This window comes from Camelus ferus, chromosome 11 (genome assembly GCF_009834535.1).
Source record: "Camelus ferus isolate YT-003-E chromosome 11, BCGSAC_Cfer_1.0, whole genome shotgun sequence".
In the NCBI taxonomy this organism is placed as follows: Eukaryota; Metazoa; Chordata; class Mammalia; order Artiodactyla; family Camelidae; genus Camelus; species Camelus ferus.
The window spans coordinates 29,867,768-29,892,293 of NC_045706.1; the positions used below are offsets into that span (position 1 = coordinate 29,867,768).

Here is a 24,526-nt window from a genome sequence, read left to right on the forward strand (position 1 = left end):
GTGCATTTGCAAAGACTGCTTACTTGTCAAATCCTCAGTATACTGTGTGCTTGTTCAAATGTATTTCTAAGTCCATATCCAGACAGTATTCCAGATGATTATAAAGCAACTAATATATGAACCATCACTGGAATTTTAGTTAAGACCACAGAATTACTAAGATAATTTTTGCTACTGGCCTTATGCCTTACCCTCCAGTTAGAAATTCTCAACAGGTCATGAAAACAGTTGATGAGCCTATGTAAGACCAATATCAACCATGAAATTTTCTACACCCACTGTTAGTTATGGTTTATTTCAAATCCACAGTCTACCTCACTGGATCCAAACATGTTTGCAATTGTACGGTTCACAATGGCTGTATAAAAGATCTCCTGTTTCTTTGCAAGTGGTGCATAAACAACTACTTCTCGTTTAGGAGGAACTTCAAGAGCAACATCAGATTTCAGTCTTCTCAATAAGAAAGGTGTTAAAATCTAAAATTTAAACATGAATAAACATGTAAATAGTAAACGTTCCTATATTTTCAAGGAATATGCTCCCCACATACCTTTTTACCCCTTTTTCCCCTTTTCTTCCTATATAGAACTATTCTCAAAAGGTCATATAAAATATCTCCTTGAAATTTTCCCAGACCAGACCACCACATGATAAATTTTCACAACATTTATCCATACTGTTTCACAACTTATTAATTTTTCAAAAACTCTGATATAACATCAATACTTAAAAAGCAGAAAGAAGGTGTTATCTCTACTTCTTAGGGATAGTTATAGCCTAGTTTTTAAGAGTGAAGTTTTGGACTAGTAGCAAACCAACGAATTGATCAACCCAGAAATGTAGACAGGAAAGTTTCTTTGTTTAAGTTCTAAAACTTCAGACTTAAAATTACTCTCCTTCATTAGCTATGTGATGACGAGATTTCCACATTTATAAAACAACATAGAAGCAATAGATAATTATACCATTATTAAACTACTTAGGTCTTTAAAACAAACTTCTTTAAAATCATTTTATATCCTATATAGCCATATCTTTAAATATAAATTAGTCATGAATTTATACACAGAAAAAGTTCATTTACAGGGCTCTGTAATTAAATAGCCCACAGGTAGAGTCAAGCATAGAGAGACTTTAGTTTACCAGGGAAAGAGCATTATCAATAGTTAAAAAAAAAAGTATCTATACACAGCAGCCCAGAAACAAATATACCTACAGGCAATTGTCAGGTAAAAAATACAAATGATTTGGAGAAATATGATTTGGAATATTATTTTTACTTTGATTTCTGTACTGTTTCACATTTTTATCATAAATGTGTGTAAACTTCAAAGTCAAAAAAATTAACAAAGCTTCTGAATAAAACTGTCAAAGCACAATTGAGGCTTTCAGGCCTACATATGAAACTAGGAGACCTTTGAAAGATTATGTTTAAAGTAAAGATAGATGGGATGGATGGAGATTGCAGGAAACAGCAGACTGGATCATACAAATAAGTAAGTTATGTAACCACTACTGGCAAACATTGCATAAAAAAAACACTTATTTTCATTTTTGGCTAACAAACATGTCAGTAACCATTAGTCGTAAAATAAGTATACACGAAAAGGTCAAAATTTTGAAAAGCACTTTAGTTCTGCTGTAAAGCCATTTGACCTCTGGGGGTGGGTAAAAGGCAAGGGAATAATTTAAATTGGAGGGGGCGGCTCATTTTTAAAAATCTCCTACAATGGGTTGAACAGGTAATCTCCAGGGTTCCTTTTTTATTTATGAGTCTATACTAAGCAGAATAAGAAAAATGTTAAAACCTGGTGCAGCATGTGCAGTACATTCTGTTCTCTTTCTTTAGCAATAATATCTTCAGCAGTTTCAGAAAGACTAGTGATATCAAACCAAGATTCAAAGCTGTAAGAGAAAAAAAGTATTACAAGTTAACCTATCACGTAAGTCAGTTATAATGACATGACATGTTTTGCATTTTTAACTGTATATTAACCTGTATATTATGAAGCAGATTATTTTCTTAAAGGGAACATTTTTCCTGATTCATAAATACATTATCTTAAAGTAGAATGAACAGCAAATAAACATTAAGGTATATTTTTTCTTTTTTAAGGGCAGACTGCCACCTGCAGCACCTCATCTGGACCTGTCTGGAATCTTGGAAGCTTAACCAACCTAGGTTCTCCTACAAATGGACCCTTGAGAGCTTATCTGGAGGTTCTAACAGGGGAGTGCTGCTTCTTGTATACCCTAAACTGAAGAAGGGTCCTCCTCTATTAGGAAAGATCACCCTCTTACACCAAGTGTGAAGCTTCAGGAAAGATGCACATGTACCATGGGAGGAAAGGGATACCCAACTAGCCAGCCACATCAGCTGAATCAACCCTACCAATCAATGGGGTGACAGATTTCACAGCCAGATCGACCTTACATCTTAAGGTACATATTCTATGAAACATTTTACTGAAGTTATAGAAATGAAAACTGTGAAAGCCAAGGCCATATGATCTCTCTCTTTAGGTAAAAATATGACCCACTACAATCAACGTTTTTAAAATTCAACATATAAGTAACCCAATAATGATATCTGTTAATATCCTTAGTTCTTCACAATGTAAAAAACAACAACAAAACCCCACACCTATTAAAATGAGTGATTAAATACAAGCATGTCTTACAGTCTATAATAAGTAACACTTTATTGCCAGAAATTCAATTGGGAAAAATACTAGTAACATTAATGAGGTAGTTAGACCAGATATTCCCAAACTCTGATCACCTGAGGCACATTTTATAAATTCAGATTCTCAGCTTCTACCTCAGTGTTCTAACTCAGCAGAAATGCACAGGACCTGGAAATCTTGTCTTTCAATAAATATTCCCTAAAACAGTCTGGCTTGGGCTAACTTTGGTGACCAGAGGTAGAAAACATTTTCAAAATAAAACAGTTTAAAAAGATATTTTCCTATATAAAATTAACTTTCTTCTGTCACTGATGCCAAATTAAGTATAAGCAATTATTTTGCCCTCCTGATTCTGATATTTCTGTCATAATTAGTTTTAATTTCTGGTAAGATTATTTACTCTTCCATTCTGAGCATACTAATAATTTTCAAAAACTATTTTTCTATTTTGGTTTTTATGATATAAGCTAAGATTCAAACAGTTTCTAGAATAAAAAGCATCAGGGTGATACTGGGAGACCCTGGTTGTATTTTTGACTCTGACATTAACTAGTTATATTTTTAATAACTTTACACTGGGTTTTCTTATGTTTGAGACGGGATACATTCAACATCTTTTATCTCTTGTTTGTGGGAATAAAATGAGAAAATTCCAACTGAAACTGTTTCACAAAGTTAAAGAGCCACATAAAAATATTTGAAGGTAGCATTCAACGGTTTTTCTTTAATCAACACAAATAAGAACTTGTAATAATCTTTCCTTTATCTCCTTTAATAATTTGTGTCAGGACTAGAACATATACAGGCAAGGGGAATTGGGAGGTGGTTAAAAGGTACAAACTTCCAATTACAAGATAATAAACACTAGGGATGTAATGTACAACATGATGACTATAGTTAACACTGCTTATGATATATAGGAGGGTTGTTAAAAGAGTAGATCCTAAGTGTTCTCACCACAAGAAGGTAAGTTTTTTCTTTTTATTGCATCTATTTGAGATAGATTTAACAAAACATACTATAGTAATCACTTCACAATATATGTAAATCAATCATGCTGTACACCTTAAATTTATACAGTTTATATATGTCAATTCTTTTTCAATAAAACTGGAAAAAAGAAAAATAAAAAGAACAGAACATATAATATATACCACAAAGTTGCCAAAAGCTATCATTTTAATCCAGGTACCTAGAAGAAATTAATTTTAACTATGAGCAGATTTTGAGAAGGTTGGAAAACCACAGAAAATAATTAAATAACTGGCTTACTCACCTTTTCAAGTCATCAAAGACATCTGGCAACAAAAAGTTTAGCAATGACCAAAGCTCTGATAAATTGTTTTGTAAAGGAGTACCAGTCAAAAGAAGTTTGTTATCCGCATTGAATCGTTTCAACTCCCTGATCAGACGGCACTTCATGTTCTTAATCCTGTGTCCTTCATCTACTATTAAGTATTTCCAATAGCAATGCTAGAAAAGGAATTCATGGAAATATTTTTATATGATGCTCCCACAATTTTTCCTAAAAATAAAATCTCTTTACTAGGAATGTATGTTCATTTTTATCAAATGGTATTTCTGCACCTATTGAGATGATGTTTTCCTCTGATCTACTAAAAGAATAAACTAATTTCCTAAAATTAATATGTACTTATGTTCTTGAAATAGACCTCACTTCGCCCTAAACTAATAATTAAAGTCTACCCAGTCTTATGTATTTAAGATTTCACCATTCACATTCTTTAATCAAAGCAGTTTGTAATTCTCCTTTCTAATGCTTTGTCAAGTATTAGTGTTATCCTAGAGTCCTAAAAAATAACTGAAATACTAATATAGTTCTATATATTCTGAAACATTAAATAGCATTAGAGTTTTCACTCTTGAGGCCCCATCTGAGACTGACACTCTTTAATCTGATGGTGTTTTCAACTTCTTACATAGTTATTGGTTGTTTAGGTTTCCCTTTCTTCTGGAGCTAATTTTAATAATTTACATTTTTGAAGAGAGCCATCCATTTACTGCCATGAAAATTGTTTTAACTTCTCATTTTAATCTCTCTTTTATTTCGATCAGGCAAGCTTAAAGTTGATCTAGCTTATAGTGTAAAAAAAGAGAAATATACACTATTTCTGGGGAATATAAATACCAAACTGGAAAGAGAAGGTATCCTTGGATAATAGGATTGGCAAATTGGGGGAAGAGTATGAAAAGGGGCCATCTTTTACATTTTATGTTATATATTCACAGCTGAATGGAAAAGAGAAAATTTTAAAATAATGTTATGACTTCTTTAATTAAAAAAAACTTGGAACTTCTTTTTCAGATAATACGGCAAACGAATCAAACAGCTTGAGTAATTTCTCCCAATAGGACATCTACATTAAAAAAACAAACAAAATAAAAAACATCTTTCATAAATGAATAGGCAAAAGAGAAGATCCAATGGAACAACAATAAGGAATTTGAAAAATGAAATAGTAAATGGACTCAGATACTTCTCCCATTCAGGAATAGGAATCCTGCACCCCAAATGCCATCAACCCCTAAAGCTAGGATCCTTGAAATAATATAAGCTCAGTGAAAGGGAACATTACAGAAATTCTAGCCACTTATAAATGTAACTGACAAAAAAGTTTGTTTCAATATGGGCTGGGGATGGAAAGCAAAATATTAGAAAGGTCTTCATGTTTTATTATTTAGTAGAAAACAGGTGTTTTAATAAACAAGGTAAAGTCTTACCCTATGCATACATTATACCTATATGCTAACAATAGTTATTCTCAGGTAGAATTACAAATACTTTTAAGTATTTCTGTAAGCTACTTTTTTCTACAAGTAGTATCTATTACTTTACTGTGAAGAAATAACTGCAAATCATATTCCAAAATTCTACCACCACACAAGTAAAATTTGATGTACAGCTGCCTCTTAACACAAGGTTTGAACTGTATGCGTCCACTTACGTGCAAATTTTTTTCAACAGTGAAAACTACCTATCGTACAACATGATTCACAAGTTGAATCCATAGATCTGGAAATTGTGGATATGGAGGGGCAGCTATAAAATATATGCAGATTTTAAACTGTACATAAGGTTGACACCCCAACCCATGTTGTTCAACATTCAACTGTATGGGTCAGAGAGAAAAATAAAGCAGTAAAAAACTGTATGTGAAGTAGGTGAAGCAGTGAGGAAGAAGTTCAAAACACCAAAAACTAAACTGATAGAGGCAATGAGAGGTCAGTTTTCCAACTGCATTGTAATTTGGGCACTAATAAATAAGTAGTTATAATACAAAAAACAGATATGGGAATGTTACATCCTAGTAGATTCATAAGATAGCAAAAACATAACTTCTTCATATATTCTATCAATTAAAATTAAACAGATAAGTAAGTTCTATACATGAAAAGAATAAGTCAGAGATTATCTGTAATACATTCACAGATTAAGTCTATGTTTGGCTGATTCTAACACATTTAAAATGGTGTTATGGCTATAGACAGTGCCAAAGGCTTTAATTTTCTTGTTAGAGACTACAATCTTCATCTCAATCTGTTAATATAAACCTCCAGTTTCTAAAAGAATATGCACAATACAATCTATTGCTTCCACCTGAAAAAAAAATTCAACAAATGCTACTGGATGGTTAGAAAGAGTTATGAATTAAAAAAAATGTGATTTACGGATTACAAAGAATCAAATGAAGACCATTTGTACCTGTAATGCATTTCGGTCTCTCATGGCTATTTCAAATGAAGTGATCACAACAGGATGAATCTGCAGAGTCCCTTTCCGTTTGTGAATATGCTTTACCAGTTTTCGACGTTCTTGCTGGGCCCCATGATATAACATAGTAGGAATCTAAAAGGTTTTATGTTAATTTGTAACAAACTTTAGAGAAAAATGTAAATAACAACGATTTGGAAAATATAAAATTAATCATTTTTGAGAGAAAAAATATAATTTAACCCAAGATTAGTCCCATTTTTCTATAACAAAATGAGTCAATCAATTCTAATAAATTACTGGGCTACTATGGGAGAATAAAAAAGTCATAAAAACAAATTAAGTATAGGTAAGGAAGATGGCAAAGTTATTTCTGGAATATGTATTTCTCATAAGGCAAGGATGTGGCTAAAACACATATATATGGAAGGAAAACACCATTATAAGGATGAACAGAATTAAAAAATAAATTCTGCCTAGGTCTGTCTCAGGTAAATCAAATTTTTCAATGCACTAAATAAAAGTCATCCAGGGATATTCTTGGCAAGATGTCCAAGATTACTGACACCCATTCTTCTATATAAAAGTAGGTATTGCTGAGATTGAAAGGTAAGTCATATAAGATTCAGTGCTTAAACAGAAATCAATATAATTATAGTAAGAAATCTGTAATTCAGGTAACAAAACAAAAATTTATAATGATAATATATTTAACAAAAGGAAACTTCTTACTTCTGGTGTAAATCTTTGGAATTCAGCCATCCAGTTAGGAAGTGTAGATAAAGGGCCACAGACGAGGAATGGTCCAGGTACTCCTCTCTGAATCATCAGTGCAATTGTAGCAATGCACTGAACTGTCTTTCCCAATCCCATTTCATCTGCTAAAATGCCATTAATTCCATTTTCCCAAAGCATCTGGACAAAATAATATACACTGTATTTAAATGTTAATATAAACACCTGTCAAATTAGCAAGATTCTTTCTTCTTTTACTTATGATGAGACTGATATAGTCACAGTTTAAGTTATATTAACATGGGAAGTCGGTTATCAAAGCCATAAAAATGTTGGTAGCCTTGAATAACATAATTTTTCACTTCTGAAAATTTACTCTGGGGAAATAAATCAGAAAATAAATATTTACACAGAGATGTTTCTTTTATATATAATAGTGAAACATGAAAGGAATAACTCAAGTTGTGTTATACTAATAGGTTATTATATAGAAGTGAACCAATGTCTTATTTAAAATTGGGGATTCATTACCCTGAGCCATTCCATGCCTTCCACTTGGTACCATCGCATCACTCCTCCCGTGAAGTGTTTTGGTTGCTGAAAGGGTACTGGCTGTCCATTACATTTCCGAACTGGGTCAAAAAAGAATTTAGTATTTTGCCTAACCGTTTGAGATAATCTATCTTTAATTATGCTATTTGAATCCTTGTTTTTCTGAAGATCTTCTACACAGAGATTAGAAGAGGAGCTTTCATTCTGTAAAGAAAAAAGTTTAATTAGAAGTTTAATATGTAATAATGCTACCACCCTCCGTTAAACAGAAAATGTAACTACTAATCATATTGTTCAATCCTATAATCACTGAGTAATAAGAAAAAAAACCATTATGTTGACTAAAACCCCAAAGTTACTTCCATTCCCCAACAAATGCAAAGCCACTGAAAAAAATTTTTTTTCTGAAAATAACTCTTACAAATAATAGGTGCACACTTCTGAAATGACCTTTACAAATGTACATCCGTTTCAAATTTACCCAGGAATTTACCCAAGAAAAAACTGTCTTCTTAATAATTTCCTTCACCCATAGCAAAGGTAACAGATAATGCTATTAAAAAAAAAATTATTTTCAAGGAACATAAAAACATTTTTCACCTAAGTAATTACTTTGACTACAGAGAAAGGGGCAAAGTAAATATAGTTTAAAAACTCACTACATCAAACATAAGAGTGTCAGTTTATGTTTGTTGACAAAGCACCAACTTATGACCAATGACAGATTTTACTGGTTAGCTATATCCACAATTCCATTTTAAGAATGTGAAAACAAGGATTAAGTCAGTTCAAAGGGAAGTCTTATAAATGATAGGTCTTATAAATGATGCCACAACTGAATATTCAACTGGAAAAATATGAAACTTGAGTTTTACCATTCCATACATAAAATTTGTGATGAAATCATATACCTAAACATCAAACCCTGAACCATAAAGTTTTTAGAAGAAAACAGAATATCTTGATAACCTTGAGATGGACAGATATCTATAAAAGACAAAAAAGCACCAACCACCAAAAGAAAAAGTACTAAATTGGGCAATTACAAAATTTAAAATTTTCTGCTTATTAAAAGATACCATTAAGAAAATGAGTAGGCAAGACACAAACTGAAAGAAAATACAGTACACAGATCTGACACTGATAAGATTAAAGAACTCATATATCAACAAAAAGACAACCCAATAACTGGGCAAAATTATGAACAGAAACTTTACAAAACATACAAATAGCCATTACAAACATGAAAACAAACTCTACATTAGTATTTAAGAAAATACAAAATAAAACCACACAGGATTCATTTCGTATTACATATTATGGCTAAAATTAAAAAGACTAACAACATGAAATGCTGGCAATAATATGAACTGAAACCTTTATACACTGTCAGAGTAAAATGGTGTGTTCACTTTTTAAAAAGATTTGAACTTTCTTATAAAGTAGTTTAACTACATTTACCATATGACCCAGCAATTCTATTCCCAGGTATATCCAAACATGAAAATATGAAATATGAAAACACATCCACATAAAGATCTTTTACACAAATTATCCTAACAACTTCATTCATTGTCACAAACTGGAAATAATCCAAATGCCCACGAAGAGAATGGATAAAGAAATTACAATATTCAATGGAATACTACTCAGTAATAAAAAGAAACCAACTAGTAATAAACTTAATAACATAAATGATTATCAACAATGCTGACTGGAAAGTAGCACGAAATAAGAGAATACATATTTATACTTCATTTGTATGAAAACTAGATTGTGAGGGGGAGGAGATAGCTCAGTGGTAGAGTGCCTGCCTAGCATGCACAAGGTCCTAGGTTCAATCCCCACTAGCTCCACTTAAAAAAAATAAGTAAATAAATAAACCTAGGTACCTAAGAAAGAAAGAAAGAAAGAAAGAAAGAAAGAAAGAAAGAAAGAAAGAAAGAAAGAAAACTAGATTATGATGGAAGTTTAAGAAAAATAATCAGGCAAAACCAGTCTGTGGTAGAAGTCAAAAAAGCAGTTACCTTTTAGTTTGGGGTGAAGAAGTGACTGGAAAGGGATACAAAGGATCCTTATACCATAATGAAAAATTGATTTGGATGGTGGTCACACAGATGTATACATATATTTGTCAAAATTCATCAGAATGAACACAAGATCAGTATGTTTATTTATTGTTTATTTTACAACATGGTCAATTCCACAGTAAATTGTGGTAGTAGATTGGATTTTATCTTTAAAAATGCAACTAAATTATTTATTAAAATATGCTTAATCTTATTTACATTTAACATGGCTGGGTTATAACTGCATCATAAACCTTATACTGAATAAAGAATAAATCTTATAATTGTAGAGTCTTGGATAATACTCAGATAACAAGAAACCTCTCTACATAAAATGGGGCTGGCAGGGGAATACCAAGTCTTGATCAAGCCTTCCCAAACAGAGCCAAAGAAAATCTTTTAAGGCCAGGAACAAGATTGAAGTACTCCCCAGGGTTTCCACATACTATGGAATATATATATGTGGAGTGTATATATCCATATGGTTACAGTTACTTGCATAATTGCTAGATCCCAAAGACCCATAAATTAATATTCACACATTAAGAACATGCAGTAGAACATGATATATAAGAAAGAAGCACGTTAAGATAAAAAAGCAAATGGGTATATTTTTTTAAAGCTAAGATACAGGATAACTAGTGAGAAAAAAATGTACACTGGTGATTAAAAGAAAAGAGCCTAATGATCAGGGAAGCAAATTATGATTCCTAAATTTAATATCTATTATAAATCTCTTACCTCATTCTCCTTTTTACTTTTCTTAGCCACAGATAAAATTTCCTAGATCATTGAGAAAACAAAAACAAAGTAACAATGTATGTAGTTCACTCATTTATCTATTCAACAAACACTTACTCTTGTTCTGATTTCATGCTAGGAAATGGGAATAAGGCTCTCAAGGTAATTAAAATATAAAGGAATAAAACTGGTGGACCTCAGACAAAATTAAGCCTACAGTGTCTATGAAAATCTAAATACATTAGCAGCACTTAAAAATTGGGATATTTACTCCTGTATTTTCCAGTTTTTTTAAAATTGAAGTTTATCTGAATAAATCCAAATTCACACAGTCCTCCAGTACAGAGGTTAGCAAACTATAGCCTGTGGACCAACTCCAGCTGGCAACCTATTTATATAAATAACTAAATAAAGTTTAATTTAGAACAAAGTCAGGCTCTTTTGTTCAGTTTGTCTATGGCTGCAAAGTTCAGGGTTGGTTAGTTATCCACAAAACTACTCAAAGTAAAAAAACGTTTACAGAAAAAGTTCTAGAGTCAAGTTGTGGTTACTCCCGTTATTCAAGGATTTACTCCCAAATATTAGTCCCAACTTCAGCCCACTTTAGGCCTCTGGAGAGACATCTGAGTTTGTCTTTGCGTCTTGCTCAGAATTGCAAACACATTAAAAACACAGAATAAAAGTGTTCTGATTCTCAATTACTTACTAAATGCTAAGGGAAAGGAGACAAGCAATATATGAGTGTCCCTGGTAACTTAGGAGAGTATTATATGACATCAAATTATCTGGAAAAGTTATAATCAGGGCATAATCATTAAAGACAAAGTTAGGTAGGGGACATTTCAAGCAGAAAGAACAGCATGTGCAGAGGACAAGGGGTATGAAATAGTTGATACATTCAAGAAACTTTAAACGTATCTCAAATTTGAGATACACAGATGAATGACAAGATGTATAAGTGGCTGACAGCCACATAAATATATACAGTATAATGTTTCATATGTACATGTAAAGTATATAAGTATAGACATTCATATTCTAAGGTTGAAGGTATTTTATATAAAGAATGGATAGAAGAGTCGTCATTTAAAATGATTAGATAAGCTGAATCTTTTTGGAGAACAATTTGTGAATGAATCAAACAAACAATACCAACTATGAAGTATTCTTTTTAAAAATTAAACCTTCTAAACTCCTGAACCTGCTTACCTCCACATCCTTCACCACTCTTTCGTTTACAAACTGGAGCCAAATTTAAGTTTTTTGAACTTGCAGGGATCTTTCCTGCCTCTGGACATTTGTCAAAAGTTCTCTCTTCCTAGAACATTTCCCCATTATTTTCCCTGTAGCTCACTATTTCTCTATTAACCCACCCTCACTTTTAAATGATTTAACTTTTATCCCTTATGTCTCATCTTCCTCGATGAAACTTTTATGAACCTCATGCCTGAGTTAAGAGCCTTCTCTCTCTATACTCAAAAGCATTCATTTTTCCAATTATATTTGACTACTTACTTCTAAATAGTTCTCACTGGATATAGCCTAAGGCAAAGACAGTGATTCCCTTTCTTTACTAATCGATCTCATCAACTTAGAAGTTTGCCCATAGCAGATATGCCACACACATTTGATGAATTAAAATAACAGCTATGTAACAGATACATACTACTATATAAAATAGTATATAAAACAAGGACCTATTTTATAGCACTGGGAACTATATTCAATTTCTTACAATAAGCTATAATGGAAAAGAATTTGAAAATGTGTGTGTATATACAGATGTATTACTGAACTGCTTTGCTACACCCCTGAAACGAACATTGTAAATCACTACATGTCAATGAAAAATGAAAAATAAATAAAATAACAGCTATGTGCTTAGCTAAACTTCAATACTTGTCATTAATAGTGTTTTCCAAACTGCAGGCTGAGTGTATTCCATAATAAATTAAGTGGGTCCTAACTATTATTTTTAAATGGAAAAAAAGTGAAAATATCAAAGTATATCTCTACAGTAAAGCCAATATATTTTATACTTTATAAAGATGAAAAGTTTGAGTTTCAGGTAAAAGAAAAATGTAGCAGGTAAAAAGTTTAAAATTATTTAAAATATAAGAATAAGACGTTAAATTATGACTAAAGAATATTTAGGGTCTATCAAAATTGAAGATGCTCTTTAATTAATTTCTATTTAATAAGGCACCAATAAGGTGAAAAAAGGATCTGGTTTTAGAAATGAATTTATGATTTTAGTTTCTTAATGGTCTTCAAACAAGGAACAAAGTTCTTAAGATATGGTTTTGAGGTTACAAAGAGTTATAATCATTTCTGATTAGGCCAAGCTCATGCTTCTTTAACAAACAGGAAGACGGTGCCATCTTCTTCCCTAAAACACTTATCTGGCTGAAAAGCCAGGTGAAGCAACAGTAATCAATACAGCTTTAATGTGGTTCAAAACCCACAGTAGGTTTTACTCAACATCAAATCTTATGGGCCCTTCCCCCTTTATTTTTACCTCTTTTGACATGACCTCTGAAATATTGTATGATTCATCTTCTCTTCCTCTTTTCTTTCTCATAACTATAAAAAAAGACCATTTTATTTTTGATAGTAATTAAAGCAAAAATATTAACATATATTCTTCAAAACTAGAAAAGGAAATTTACCTGTATTCTCCTCACTTGCACCCATGGAATTTTTACCCTACAAAACAAGGATTTAGACTATTATTTCCTTAAAGACTTCTATGGTATTACATGTTCAAAGGCGCTGATTAGGTAAATGTTCTTTCAAGTTGCACCAAATCCACAACTCTTCGCTATTATACTTACCAATATGTAACCTTTTTCTGTATTTCCCTACTATAACTTGTTTGTAACCACATCTCTCTCCCAAAGACCCTACTTCCTCAGTTTTCTTCCATGTAAGAGAAACTTCAAAATTAAACAGAGAAGGTATTTTTATTTTGAAATTTCCATGTATATCTTCTCTAACTGTATGTTTATGCTGAAGATATTCATTGGGCATGGTATGAAAGGAGTACTCATTTTCAGTACAACTTATAAGTTAAATACAACTGAAAACAGACATAAAAGAGAATACTGACTGAAAAAATATTAGTGAGGGGAGATAAGGGAAAGAAAGAGATGTCCAAAAATAAAGTTTCAAAATGAAAGCTGGAAAAGAAAAAGTAGACAACATGTATGAAAAATCAAAACAATGAAAAAATAAGGTAAATTTTAAAATAAAGTAAAAAATTTAAAGGATTAAAAAAGAAACTACCAGGAGGGGTGGGTATAGCTCAAGTGGTAGAGTGCATGCTTAGCATGCATACGGTCCTGGGTTCAGTCCCCCATACCTCCTCCAAAAATAAATAAATAAACCTAATTCAACCCCCTCCTCAAAAAAAAAAAAAAAAAAAGAAAAGAAAAGAAAATACCAAAAGAGACCAGGGAAATGGAGTAGGCAATATTTAACACTTTTTAGAACAAAGGGGAAAAAACCAAAACCTGGTATAAAAAGTTAGCTGGGTGAAAGTGAAGTTAGCCGGACTAAGTCCAAAGGTTGAAGTATAGTGAGTAAATGCTTAAGCCAGGAAAATTATCTTTAAGTAGGTATGTTCTTCAAAAACCCAAAATAAGTCCCTTGAATTCACAGCTTAGTCAAACATCAGTTTTCAATAACTGCTTTTTTTTGCAAAGTTATCTATTAGGTACTTAAATATCACCACTAACCACACTAAGAATCAAGTAACTGGACTTAAAAGATATCCTACCTATTTTTCCTATTGACATTTTGATATTTTCTAATAAAGGCAGTTTAGTATACAAGTGTGGGGTCTGAAACTAATCCTGGGTTCAAATCCTGGCATTACTATTTATTAGATATGTGACCTTTCTCATTCACGATTATGAATCTATAAAGTTGTGTTCTATAAAGTCACTGTGACTCCTGAATTAGTGAACACTGTGTCAGTGCATCTAGAAGAAATACAAGTTTAAGTTCCTGCAAACCAATGGTCACATCTTCAACAACTGATCAATACATAACCCTGTTTTATGTGTGTTGTTGTTTAAAAACATCTCACTTAAAATATATGCTGATTAACACTGAACTCAGGGCCAACAGCACTGTAACTCATACCTGAAGGAAGCATATCTAACACAAATATTTTCTCCATGAGGCACATCACAGCCTTCCTGCATTAGAAACACTAGACAGTAGTTCAGCACAATGTGGCTGACAGTCCTTTTCAACAGCAAATCACCAAAACCACAAAAATGCAAAAATCATGGCATTAAATAGGCCATGAAAAACTCTTGTTTATAAATAAGGCAGACTCCCTTGTCTGACCTCAGCTGGGAATGTGCATATTGGGAGACTCAAATTTTTTGCCATTCTGCACATGCAGATGTCTGTAAATGACCACAAAAACACAACTATTGATTTTGGGGTTACAAATAAATTTTAGCAAGTAGGCTAATTGGCAAAAACAGAATCTATAAATAAGGAGGATGGACTGCACTTTATCTCCTTGCATTAGCTTATTTGTATGTAAATGGCGGTAATAACAGTATTCCTACTTAACAGAGCTGCTTTGAGAATTAGGTAAAAACATGTAAAGCTTAGAACAATCCCTGACACATAGTAAGTACTCAATAAATGTTACCTTTCTTATTTCTCTTATTACTAGCACAAGTGTTGTTTGTACAATCCTTATCAATATGGCATTAAACAGCCTCATGTTAAAATATATTCCCAAAGAAGATCACATCTACAATTCAAGCTATCCCTAGTGAATGTTCTATCTGAGCTGCTATTATCATATGTATTATCTGTTTTAATTTTGGTTCCACTGCTGCAGATACAAATTGAGATTATTGTTAAGGCTGCAAGATGATGTGATAAGGTTGGAGGCATAAAAAAGTAATCATTACAGGCTCCAAAAGAGCTGGCCACTTATAAAATGCCTTGAGGTGTAAAATATTTGCAGATTTTTCCCAGGTAAGAAAGTAAAACTTTACTATTATGAAAAATAGTCCACAGGATAAGAAATTGAAGGGGTCATAGTTTAGCTCTTCTCCCACATCTAAAATACTGAGAAACAGATTTTATAGATTTGCATAGGAACAGTCAACAAAGATAGGTTATCAGATAAAGGTTAAAATTAAATACATAATCAATAGTCAAAAGAATTCAAAAGAATATCTTCAATATTTAAGGTAATGTATATATACAAAATATTCTAGCTTACTATATATTACCTTAGTAACTTTTAAAGATTCCTTTTTTCTCTCCAATTTCTCTTTCTTCTTCTGTTCCTGTTAAGATAATTTCTTCTTAATATCACAAATAGAAAATGCAAAGTATGAAAAGCACATCTCAAATAACTTAAGTTCACAATGAAGAAACTATAAAAATTTAAAAACAAGGAAGAACTTGCACTTCAAACCTTTACGGACTAACAGAGAGCAGATTGACCATCCTGCCTTAAGCAACTAAAATCTAGATAAAATATATCTTTGAGACAACATGCAGCAAAGAATAGTAAACACTGACAGAAGGGAAACAAATGAGGTGAATCTTCTGATTGTCCCGCTTACTGCCTGGAGACAATTTTCAAGTGCACATAAAGGAGGGAGAACCCAAATAAAGCTCAACAGTCTCCCTGCGTCAGGGAGATAGTGTGCAGAACTCAGAGGAGCTAGCAAACCAGGGTCAAATTCCAGAGAGGAGAGAGCTGCACACAGAAGAACTGCTGAAGATCTGTAGTGGCATCCTCAGGTTGAGTACTGATCAGCTTGAGTGGAAGGAGAAAACCACGGCCATGAACAGAACAACGAGAAAGTAGATGAACAATCCCTGTGCTCACAAGGGATCAAGAACAGTTCACATTCCTGTCAGCCAAAATGGAAAAGCCTCTTAACTGAGCAAATCTTCCTACAATCTAGCAGACTATAAATAAATTATACAGTCTTAGGTGATAAATGCAATGGGGAGAACTGAGCAAGGTAAAAGGGATCAGAAGTGTGAGGCTGGAGGTGCCAGGTAACTAAGGTTGTCAGGGCAGGCCTCACTGAGAAAAATTTTAAGCCAAAGCTTGAAGATAATGATGAAGTAAGCCAGGCAGATAGCTATTGAGAGGAGGGTTCCAAGAAGAAAACAGCCAGTGCAAAAAGGCCCAAAAGGCAGGGAACACCCCCAGAACAAGGTCTGAAAGGTAATGGGGTTGAGAGAGGCAACCAGACTCTTACAGTCTTGTAGAGCATCAAGAGGACTTTGCCTTTGTCAGAAACAACATAAGCTGGAAGGCAGTAAAACATCATTAAAATACTGCATAGGGGAGGGAGGAAGCAATAAGAAAATAAATAAATTCTCTACCCAGGAGAAAACCTTTCAAAAATGAAGGTAAATGAAGACTTTTCCAGACATACAAAAGCTGAAAGAACCTACCACCAACAGAAAATGCAAACAAATCTTTAATTACAGAAAGGAGACCAGTAGCTATCCGGTGATGAAGACAGGATATGAGAAAAGACAGGAAGTGAGGGATGGAAGAGAATTAAAAAGGGGCAGAAATTTAGCCATAAGTAATCTTGCCATTTGTAAAAATATGGGCGGACCTTGAGGGTATTATGCTAAGTGAAATATGTCAGACAAGGGAAGTCAAATCTCACTCATATATGGAATCTTTAAAAAAAAAAAAAAAAGAGCTCATAGATTCAGAGAACAGATCTGTGGTTGGGGGCGGAAGTCAAAGGGTACAGATTTCCAGTTATAAACTAAAGTCATGAGGACATACTATTCAACATGGTGACCATATTTAATAATATTGTATTGCATATTTGAAAATTGCTAAGAGAGTAAAATCTTAGAAGTTCCCATCTTAAGAAAAAAAAATTTTTTTGAACTATGTGTGCTGACAATGGTAACTATACTTACTGTGGTGATCATTTTATAACTTATACAAATATTGAATCATATTGTACACATGAAACTAATATAGTGTTATGTGTCAATAATATCTCATTTAAAAGGGGGGACAGGAAGAATTTTTTGGAATTGATGGTTATGGTCATTATCCTGATTGTGGTGGCTTCATGGGTATACATTTTAAATATGTACAGTTTTATGTATATCAATTATACTTTAATAAAGCAATTCTTTAAAAGGGGACTGAGCAATGTAAAATTCACAATTCCTAGCATCCAAAAAATACCACTGGACAGGATGAAAATGAGTCAACAGGTGACTAGAAAAATAAACATTGATATATTCATACAGTGGAATGCTTCTCAGGAATAAAAATGATCTACTAAATAAACACACATAAGTGAGTCTCAAAATATGCTGAGCAAAAGAAGCGAGACACAAAAAGTGCTTATCATATGATTCCATTTATGTAATATTTTAGAAAATTAATCTATAGTGACAGAAATCAGTGGTTTTCCGGGGCTAGGTGTGAAGATCACTGAAAAGGGAACTTTTCAGAGTGATACAGAAATGTTCTTTACCTTGACTGTGTTGGTGGTTACACAGGTCAAAACTCATCCAACTCTAACCTTAAAATATGTGCATTTAATTGTATGTAATTTGTATGCCAATAAAGCTGTTTTATAAAAAATGTAAGCTATGTTAGCTGTAATCAATCACATACCTCTAATTGTTGCTGTTCCATTTTAGTCAATAAAAATTTGGAGTAGATATTGCTTTTTTCAAGCAAATGTTGAAGTCTACGATATCGAATGTCCATGGACTCTCTATCCCAAGACATGCGAGCCTATCCAAAGAGAAAGTTTCCAAAATTATTAAAGTTTTCTGACATACATTGATTTTTTTTGCATAAGGTATAACAAACATGGCTAAACAAATGCTCTTTAGGTTTAATATGTACCCTGTAATTAATGAAATTATTTTTACAATATTAAATTCATTTACTAAAAATTAAAAATGGTTTATCTTCCAAACAAAAAACTCAAATAGCTAAAAAAAAAATATGATTCTGGGGTTCAACAGGCAATCTGGTAAGATATAGCACGGATATCAAAATATTGAAATTTGAGAGTTAAAGGCACATTTTCAAAATATTTGAAATAAAAGTTAGAAAGTAAATATTTAAATCAAGTTAAATTTTAGTTTTAAAACAACCAAATGACTTCAGAAAAGAAAAACTTTATATACCAGTTTTATCTGAAAGAGCACTGGAATTAAAAGATAATTTCACTGGCTAGGGGCTAGAATATCTATTTTTAGAATTCAAAAACTATATTGTGAAAATATTTCAACATGTTAAACCTACTGATAATTTCTTAAAACCTTCTTTCCTCCTCAGTATTGTGCCTTGCCCTTACCTTCTAGCTTTCTTTTACTCTCATACTCTTCGCTTTATCTTTCACTTGTATACACCTTCCGTTTACAAACCTCTGCTTTCCATATTACTCACACATACTATTGATTTGTAACAGTATACAGTCTAGTAGCTGAGGAGGACCCCTCACTCAATTCATAAGAAAAGTTAAACATTTTAAAAGAACAATACCAGAGGGCACAACAGGGAAAACAAAAGCAACAAATAAACAGTATAGTTCAATAGTCAACAAACTTTTTGTAAAGGGGCAAAGGGCAAATATTTAAATATTTGAGCATGATACGGTTTGTACAGCCAGTTCTTAAATTTGCCTTCTTACATAGGAGCAGTTATATACAATACATAAACAAATAGGCAATGTGTTCCAATAAAACTTTATTTACATAAAGCACAGGCCAAATTCAGTTCATAATGTGCCAAGGCAACACTAATCTGAACTCAAAAGAAAAGCATTAAGTGGTCAAAGTGAGTCAAGTGAGAGTTGAATATATGCAAATCTTACTAACCAGCATTCTACTCCTGAGACTTAGAGTGTGTGAGTGTATTAATTTAGTGATTATGGCTTGACTCTGTAAATCAGACACCACTGTATAATGGATTTCCCAAATGTTATGTCATCTCACTAACTTTTCTTTCAAAATAAATTTATTTTCTATTACAAAAGCAGTGACAATTTAAAAGACACCTAAGAATAAATCTAATGTAAGTAATACATGCACATTATAGGAAAATTCAAATTCTTTTAAAAATTACCCATAATCTTACCCATGCAGATAATCTGCTCGTATCTCATAAAACTATTTTCAGTTCTTTTATGACAGCCTTTCTTTTACTATTACCAATATACTACTGTGATTACAATAGGCAGTTGAAATGCTACGGAAATGACAGGCCAGCAAGAAACAAGCACCACTCGGAGGGCTGGAGTACTCAGATTACGCCGGCAGGCTCAGAGGGGCTTCTGCTCCGAAGCTCTGAGCACCTCCAAGACGTGTACATGAGGTTTTACAGGGTTAATTACAAGCTTGGGGTATTTGGCTAATAGGCATGGAACAGCTTTAGCGGCATCATTATCACAAAAGTAGAGGCAGGGAGGCAGCAAACCAACATTTCAAGGCCAGATATGTTTCTCTGAAAATCTGGCTAGGTAGCAAAAAACATGAGCAGAGAATCAGCAAACCGACACTTATTAACTTAGTTTTACGAGTTAGCCCAGCAGAACTCAGGTCAGTAATCCGACACTTGTTACACTTAGATTTGCGAGTAGGCCCAGCCCGGCTTTTCCTTCACAAAATGAAATGGATATTATAAATGGGGAGATGAAATTATATAAGAGTTTATACAAATGAATTCTTAAATTTAACTTTAAAAAATATTTTTAGTTAAAATACTCTGTCCTTAATTTAGGTATTTCTGCTGCCTTAAATCTGTTCAGAATAAATAAGCATGCATTTTTAAAGTAATTAAAGCTTTATGGTGCAATCATGGAACAATATTTATAATATAATTAGAACATTATGCCAAGGGTTAACCTATAAACCCAGTCCTCTGTATTTCAAAATAATTTTGTAGCAAATATTCTCATGTGTCATTACTCCTTCTTGACTTATATTTTATTAGTTGTTATATTAAGGTAAATTGTAGCCCCATCTGTGGAAAGTACTTAAGTGCCTGGCAGGAAGCTTCTCTTGATGATGAGAGAGGATGTCAATGATCACCAAGAGCATAAATTCTCCACTGTCTACCCCATTACCTCTCCCAACACCAACCCCAGATTTTTTTTTTTTTTTGGCAGGGGGAGTTATACTTCAGTCTACACAATATGAACCATTTTCCTTTTCTCTCTCCAAGAAACATCACAACTCTTACGTCCCCCCTCCCCCACTAAACAGCCATCAAGGCTACTCTCAAGTCTTCTAGATTAACAATGACTTCTTTCAAAAGGAAATGCAGGTGAAAAGTCAAAGAAAATAACTGTAGCAAATGAATGTCAAAGTCACTCTCCAGGCTCTTCACAAAACTTCCTAAAGCAAAGTAAATGCTTTTCATTAAGAACTTAAGCTAGCTCTTCTTCTCTTAAGTACTTTTAAATATATGCCCATAAACACTGTATTCTCCCAAAATAAAAGGAATCTTTACTTTTGTAAAGTGAATTTTTTGGCTCCAAAGACAAAAAGTAATCAAATTCTTTCAATACCTATACATAAAAAGACCATGTAATAACAATGGACCACAATACTACTAGGTTTTTAGCAAATTACACCCTTGTGTTAGTAAGACTGAAAAGAAAGAGCTATACACTTTATTCATGGAAAGATTGAAAAATGGATTAAAAATTGCTTTTTAAAATTCTATGATGCATAAATTCTAAAGAAAGTCTAGTTATAACATACCTATCCCTCAACACTAATAATTGCAAAAAATTTTAGAGCTGATTACAAAATGCTTGTTCAAAAGCTTAAATATTTCACTCAGAGTAGAAGTTACTTTGACTCCTAGTGTAATCAGCAAATATTTATGGTACTATAAATTTTTAGGTTTTTTTTTAAAACGTGAAAATAATGTTTTTTCACTTGAACTAATACATTCTGGAAATGTGTTCTTATTATATCCCATGTCTTTCTTCAAATATTTTCTTACCTACCAACCTTCATGGGTTATAAAAGTGAAGTACATGACTCAAAATTAAGGCTTTATCACTCTTACAACCTCTGAAGTTGATTATACTCTGGACACTTGACCCAGGAATCATCCTTTACAATTCACCTTGTTACAATGCTAGCAAGTATTTTTTTTTAATATAATCATATATGTTATGTAATACATTATAAAGTATTCTTTTACCTTGGTTAGAAATTCAACATTCACCATTGCCTACTATTTGCAGGTGCACAGCCTACAAAACCAGAACAGTTAAGTGATGTGCCCCCAAGAAACAAAATGAGAAAGGATCAAGTAATTAATAGTAATACTGTGTAACAAAATAATATCAGAATTCACAGAGTATAGTAAAGGTGGTTCAAGGTTGACCTCTCAAGTCCCTTAATAAGTGTTAAAATATTACCTTAATGTCTTATGGTCAACTACAGATGATCAGTAACAACAGAACTAGCATTTACTGGAGTCAAAGTTTAGCAAAGTGGTTAAAAAGTGAATTCTGGAACCACATGGCCTACATTAACATCTGTGTTCTGCCATTTACTAGCAGTGGGACCCCAAGCAACCTCTAGGTATCTGCTTCCTCATCTGTAAAATGAAAGGAAAATTGAACCTACTTTACAGAATACTTTAATAAAAGTAATACTAGTAAGTTTAATAATAATAATAATAATGAGTTTAATAATAGTATCTACTTTATAGAATAATAGTATCTACTTTATAGAATAGTTGAGGATTCCATGAGTAAATACATGCATGGCATTCAGAACAATGATTGACTCACAATAAATGATCATGAGGTATTAACAATGGTAACAAAACCATTACTGTTGATAAAAAATAGCAGGGAACCAACTAATTCATTATGTCTTTGGAGTGTACTATTTCCCAATTTAAGTAGTTTTGTAATTACATGGAGTTAATTCAGTATCAATGTCCTTAGAAGTATAGGGTTAAGGACAAGAACTCTGGAGACAGCCAAATTTGAGTTCATTAATGTGTGACACCCCCCCCCACCTCATTGCCTCAGTTTCGTCATAAGTGTAGATATCAAAATTACCTTAGGTATAACCATAGTATTGGTTGGGCTAAATAAATTATTACAAGAAAATTACTTAGTAGGCAGTACGTAAGAGCTGACAGGTATCATTCTTCTTGCACGAGCAATAATTAAGCAAGCCGTAAGATGAGACATTATTACTGGAGTAAAACAAACTTAAAAATTAAATTTAAGAGGTCAAATACTGGTTTTAGTAATCTACAAAAGACTGTACAAGAAAACCACAAGTAAAATAACTTTTCATTGAAAAAGTACTTCACATTTTAACCTAAAGGATCTTACTTAGCAATTGCCCACGAAACGGAAAAGAAAGCAAAAAGCAAGGTGGAAATACCGCACTGAAAGAATTCAAAACGTATTCACTACCGACCTTGGAAGAATTATAAGCGCTAAACAAGCCATGCTCACTTAAGAGAGATGAAGCCAGTTAAAAGACCAAGACTATCTCATAGAAGCATCTTTCAAAGCTCGTGCAAAGGTTTCTCAAAGATAGCATCGGGAAAGATACAAATAAATACCGAAGCCCCTTATAAAGCTCATTAAAAAAAAAAAAAAACCAGACTAGTAAACTGAAGAACAAGACCACGCCTCCAAGGAAGCTCCAGGTTACTACTTCACGAGGATGAACTTGACTGCTAAATTACCTTTTCTAGCATCTTCCGCTCTTTCTCCAGCCCAGCAGCCTCAAGCTGTTCTTCCTCTTCTAGCATGGCTGGGGTAATCACGGCCGTCTTCGACTGTTCAACCATATCTGGAGCGAGGGACCCTGTGGAGGGGACGAGGCTTTTAAACTGCAGTTTTAAAAAGTGACCAAGTACCCGCTCCCGAATTTAAATAACCTTCCTCCCCTTCCCAGATGTACTTAAGATAGAAGTTGAAGCCCCACGGGGAAGCCAGCATCCTAGACATTTTAGGTTACTTCACAATGTCAACAAGTTGCCCGGACCCCAGTTTACATATGGGGGTGTTCGGGAAAATGCGGCTCCCCTGCGTAAAAGCTCCTATATCACGCACGTATGTGCAATTCCCGGTGTCCTCCAATCACTCCCCACAGAGTGGGTAACCCTACTCTCCTCCTCAGTCTCTGCTCGGGGTCGGCTGTCCCGGCAAAACTCGGCTGCAGTCTCCATGCTGCCCGCCACCCCCCTTCACCCCGGGTGCCGCCGCCCGGAGGCAGGTTCTTCCCACTCACCGCCGCTACTCGCGGGCCGCTGCGCTGGCATGGCTGGACACACACTCCGGAGCCGTGTACCCTCCTCTCAGTCCCTCAACACCACCCGCTAATTCCTCACAGCCGCTGCCGGTCCCAGTCTCCCGGCCAAGTGAGCGGCCACAGAAAAACGCGCGCTTCTCCTTCGCGGGAAAACGCCGTCATCTCGCGATACTTCGTGCTCCCTACCACGCCCCCGAGTCTGGGAGGCGCGAGATTTGGTGAAGTTCGGTTTCCGTCGGAACCCACTTGAGCGACGGTGAGCTTTTGTGTCGACCTCGGTCTTGGGAAAACTGGGTTCTGTTGAAGAAGTCAGCTTTTAACTGGCTCTGTGATACCGAACGAGCCTGACTACCGCGGAGGGTTCAGTTTCCTTATGTAATTGGTGATGATGCCGAGCTAGTGCAGTAGCGCTCGTAACAGTTTGTAAGGCACCTTCACACTCTGGCTGATGTGATTAAATCCTGACAACCGATGATCCTCTAGGTAGGAAAGATGTACGAGTATCGAGGTGTAGACGTCAGAAACAAATATTGCCAAACTTGCCCGCCACCTGCAGTTCACATTTTGAGTGGAAATGACCCAGAAGAAAGGATATTTGTAGGCAGGGTGGTAGAGAGAAAAATGAGATTATGGTAGAGTTCAAAAAAGTTGTTTCAAGATAAGGGAGAATTGAGTGCAGTGATAAACCAAGCGGAGTGGCCAGTAGA

The 24,526-nt window shown here is 33.8% G+C and overlaps 1 protein-coding gene across 1 annotated transcript in view; it reads right to left on the reverse strand.

Annotated features, from left to right (window-relative positions):
- Positions 1 to 24,196, reverse strand: part of HELLS (helicase, lymphoid specific) — a 37,923-nt gene extending 13,727 nt beyond the window's left edge. Inside the window, exons 1-13 of the mRNA XM_006174377.3 lie at positions 23,799 to 24,196; positions 23,251 to 23,372; positions 18,178 to 18,300; positions 15,785 to 15,841; positions 13,187 to 13,223; positions 13,036 to 13,100; positions 10,518 to 10,559; positions 7,687 to 7,911; positions 7,153 to 7,335; positions 6,412 to 6,555; positions 3,964 to 4,160; positions 1,809 to 1,905; positions 315 to 476 (exon numbers count right to left, since the gene is read on the reverse strand). Of these exons, the coding sequence (XP_006174439.1) occupies positions 315 to 476; positions 1,809 to 1,905; positions 3,964 to 4,160; positions 6,412 to 6,555; positions 7,153 to 7,335; positions 7,687 to 7,911; positions 10,518 to 10,559; positions 13,036 to 13,100; positions 13,187 to 13,223; positions 15,785 to 15,841; positions 18,178 to 18,300; positions 23,251 to 23,372; positions 23,799 to 23,829 (1,485 nt within the window). The 5' untranslated portion in view covers positions 23,830 to 24,196. The remainder of the gene's footprint in view (positions 1 to 314; positions 477 to 1,808; positions 1,906 to 3,963; positions 4,161 to 6,411; positions 6,556 to 7,152; positions 7,336 to 7,686; positions 7,912 to 10,517; positions 10,560 to 13,035; positions 13,101 to 13,186; positions 13,224 to 15,784; positions 15,842 to 18,177; positions 18,301 to 23,250; positions 23,373 to 23,798) is intronic.
- Between the last annotated feature and the right edge of the window lie 330 nt (positions 24,197 to 24,526).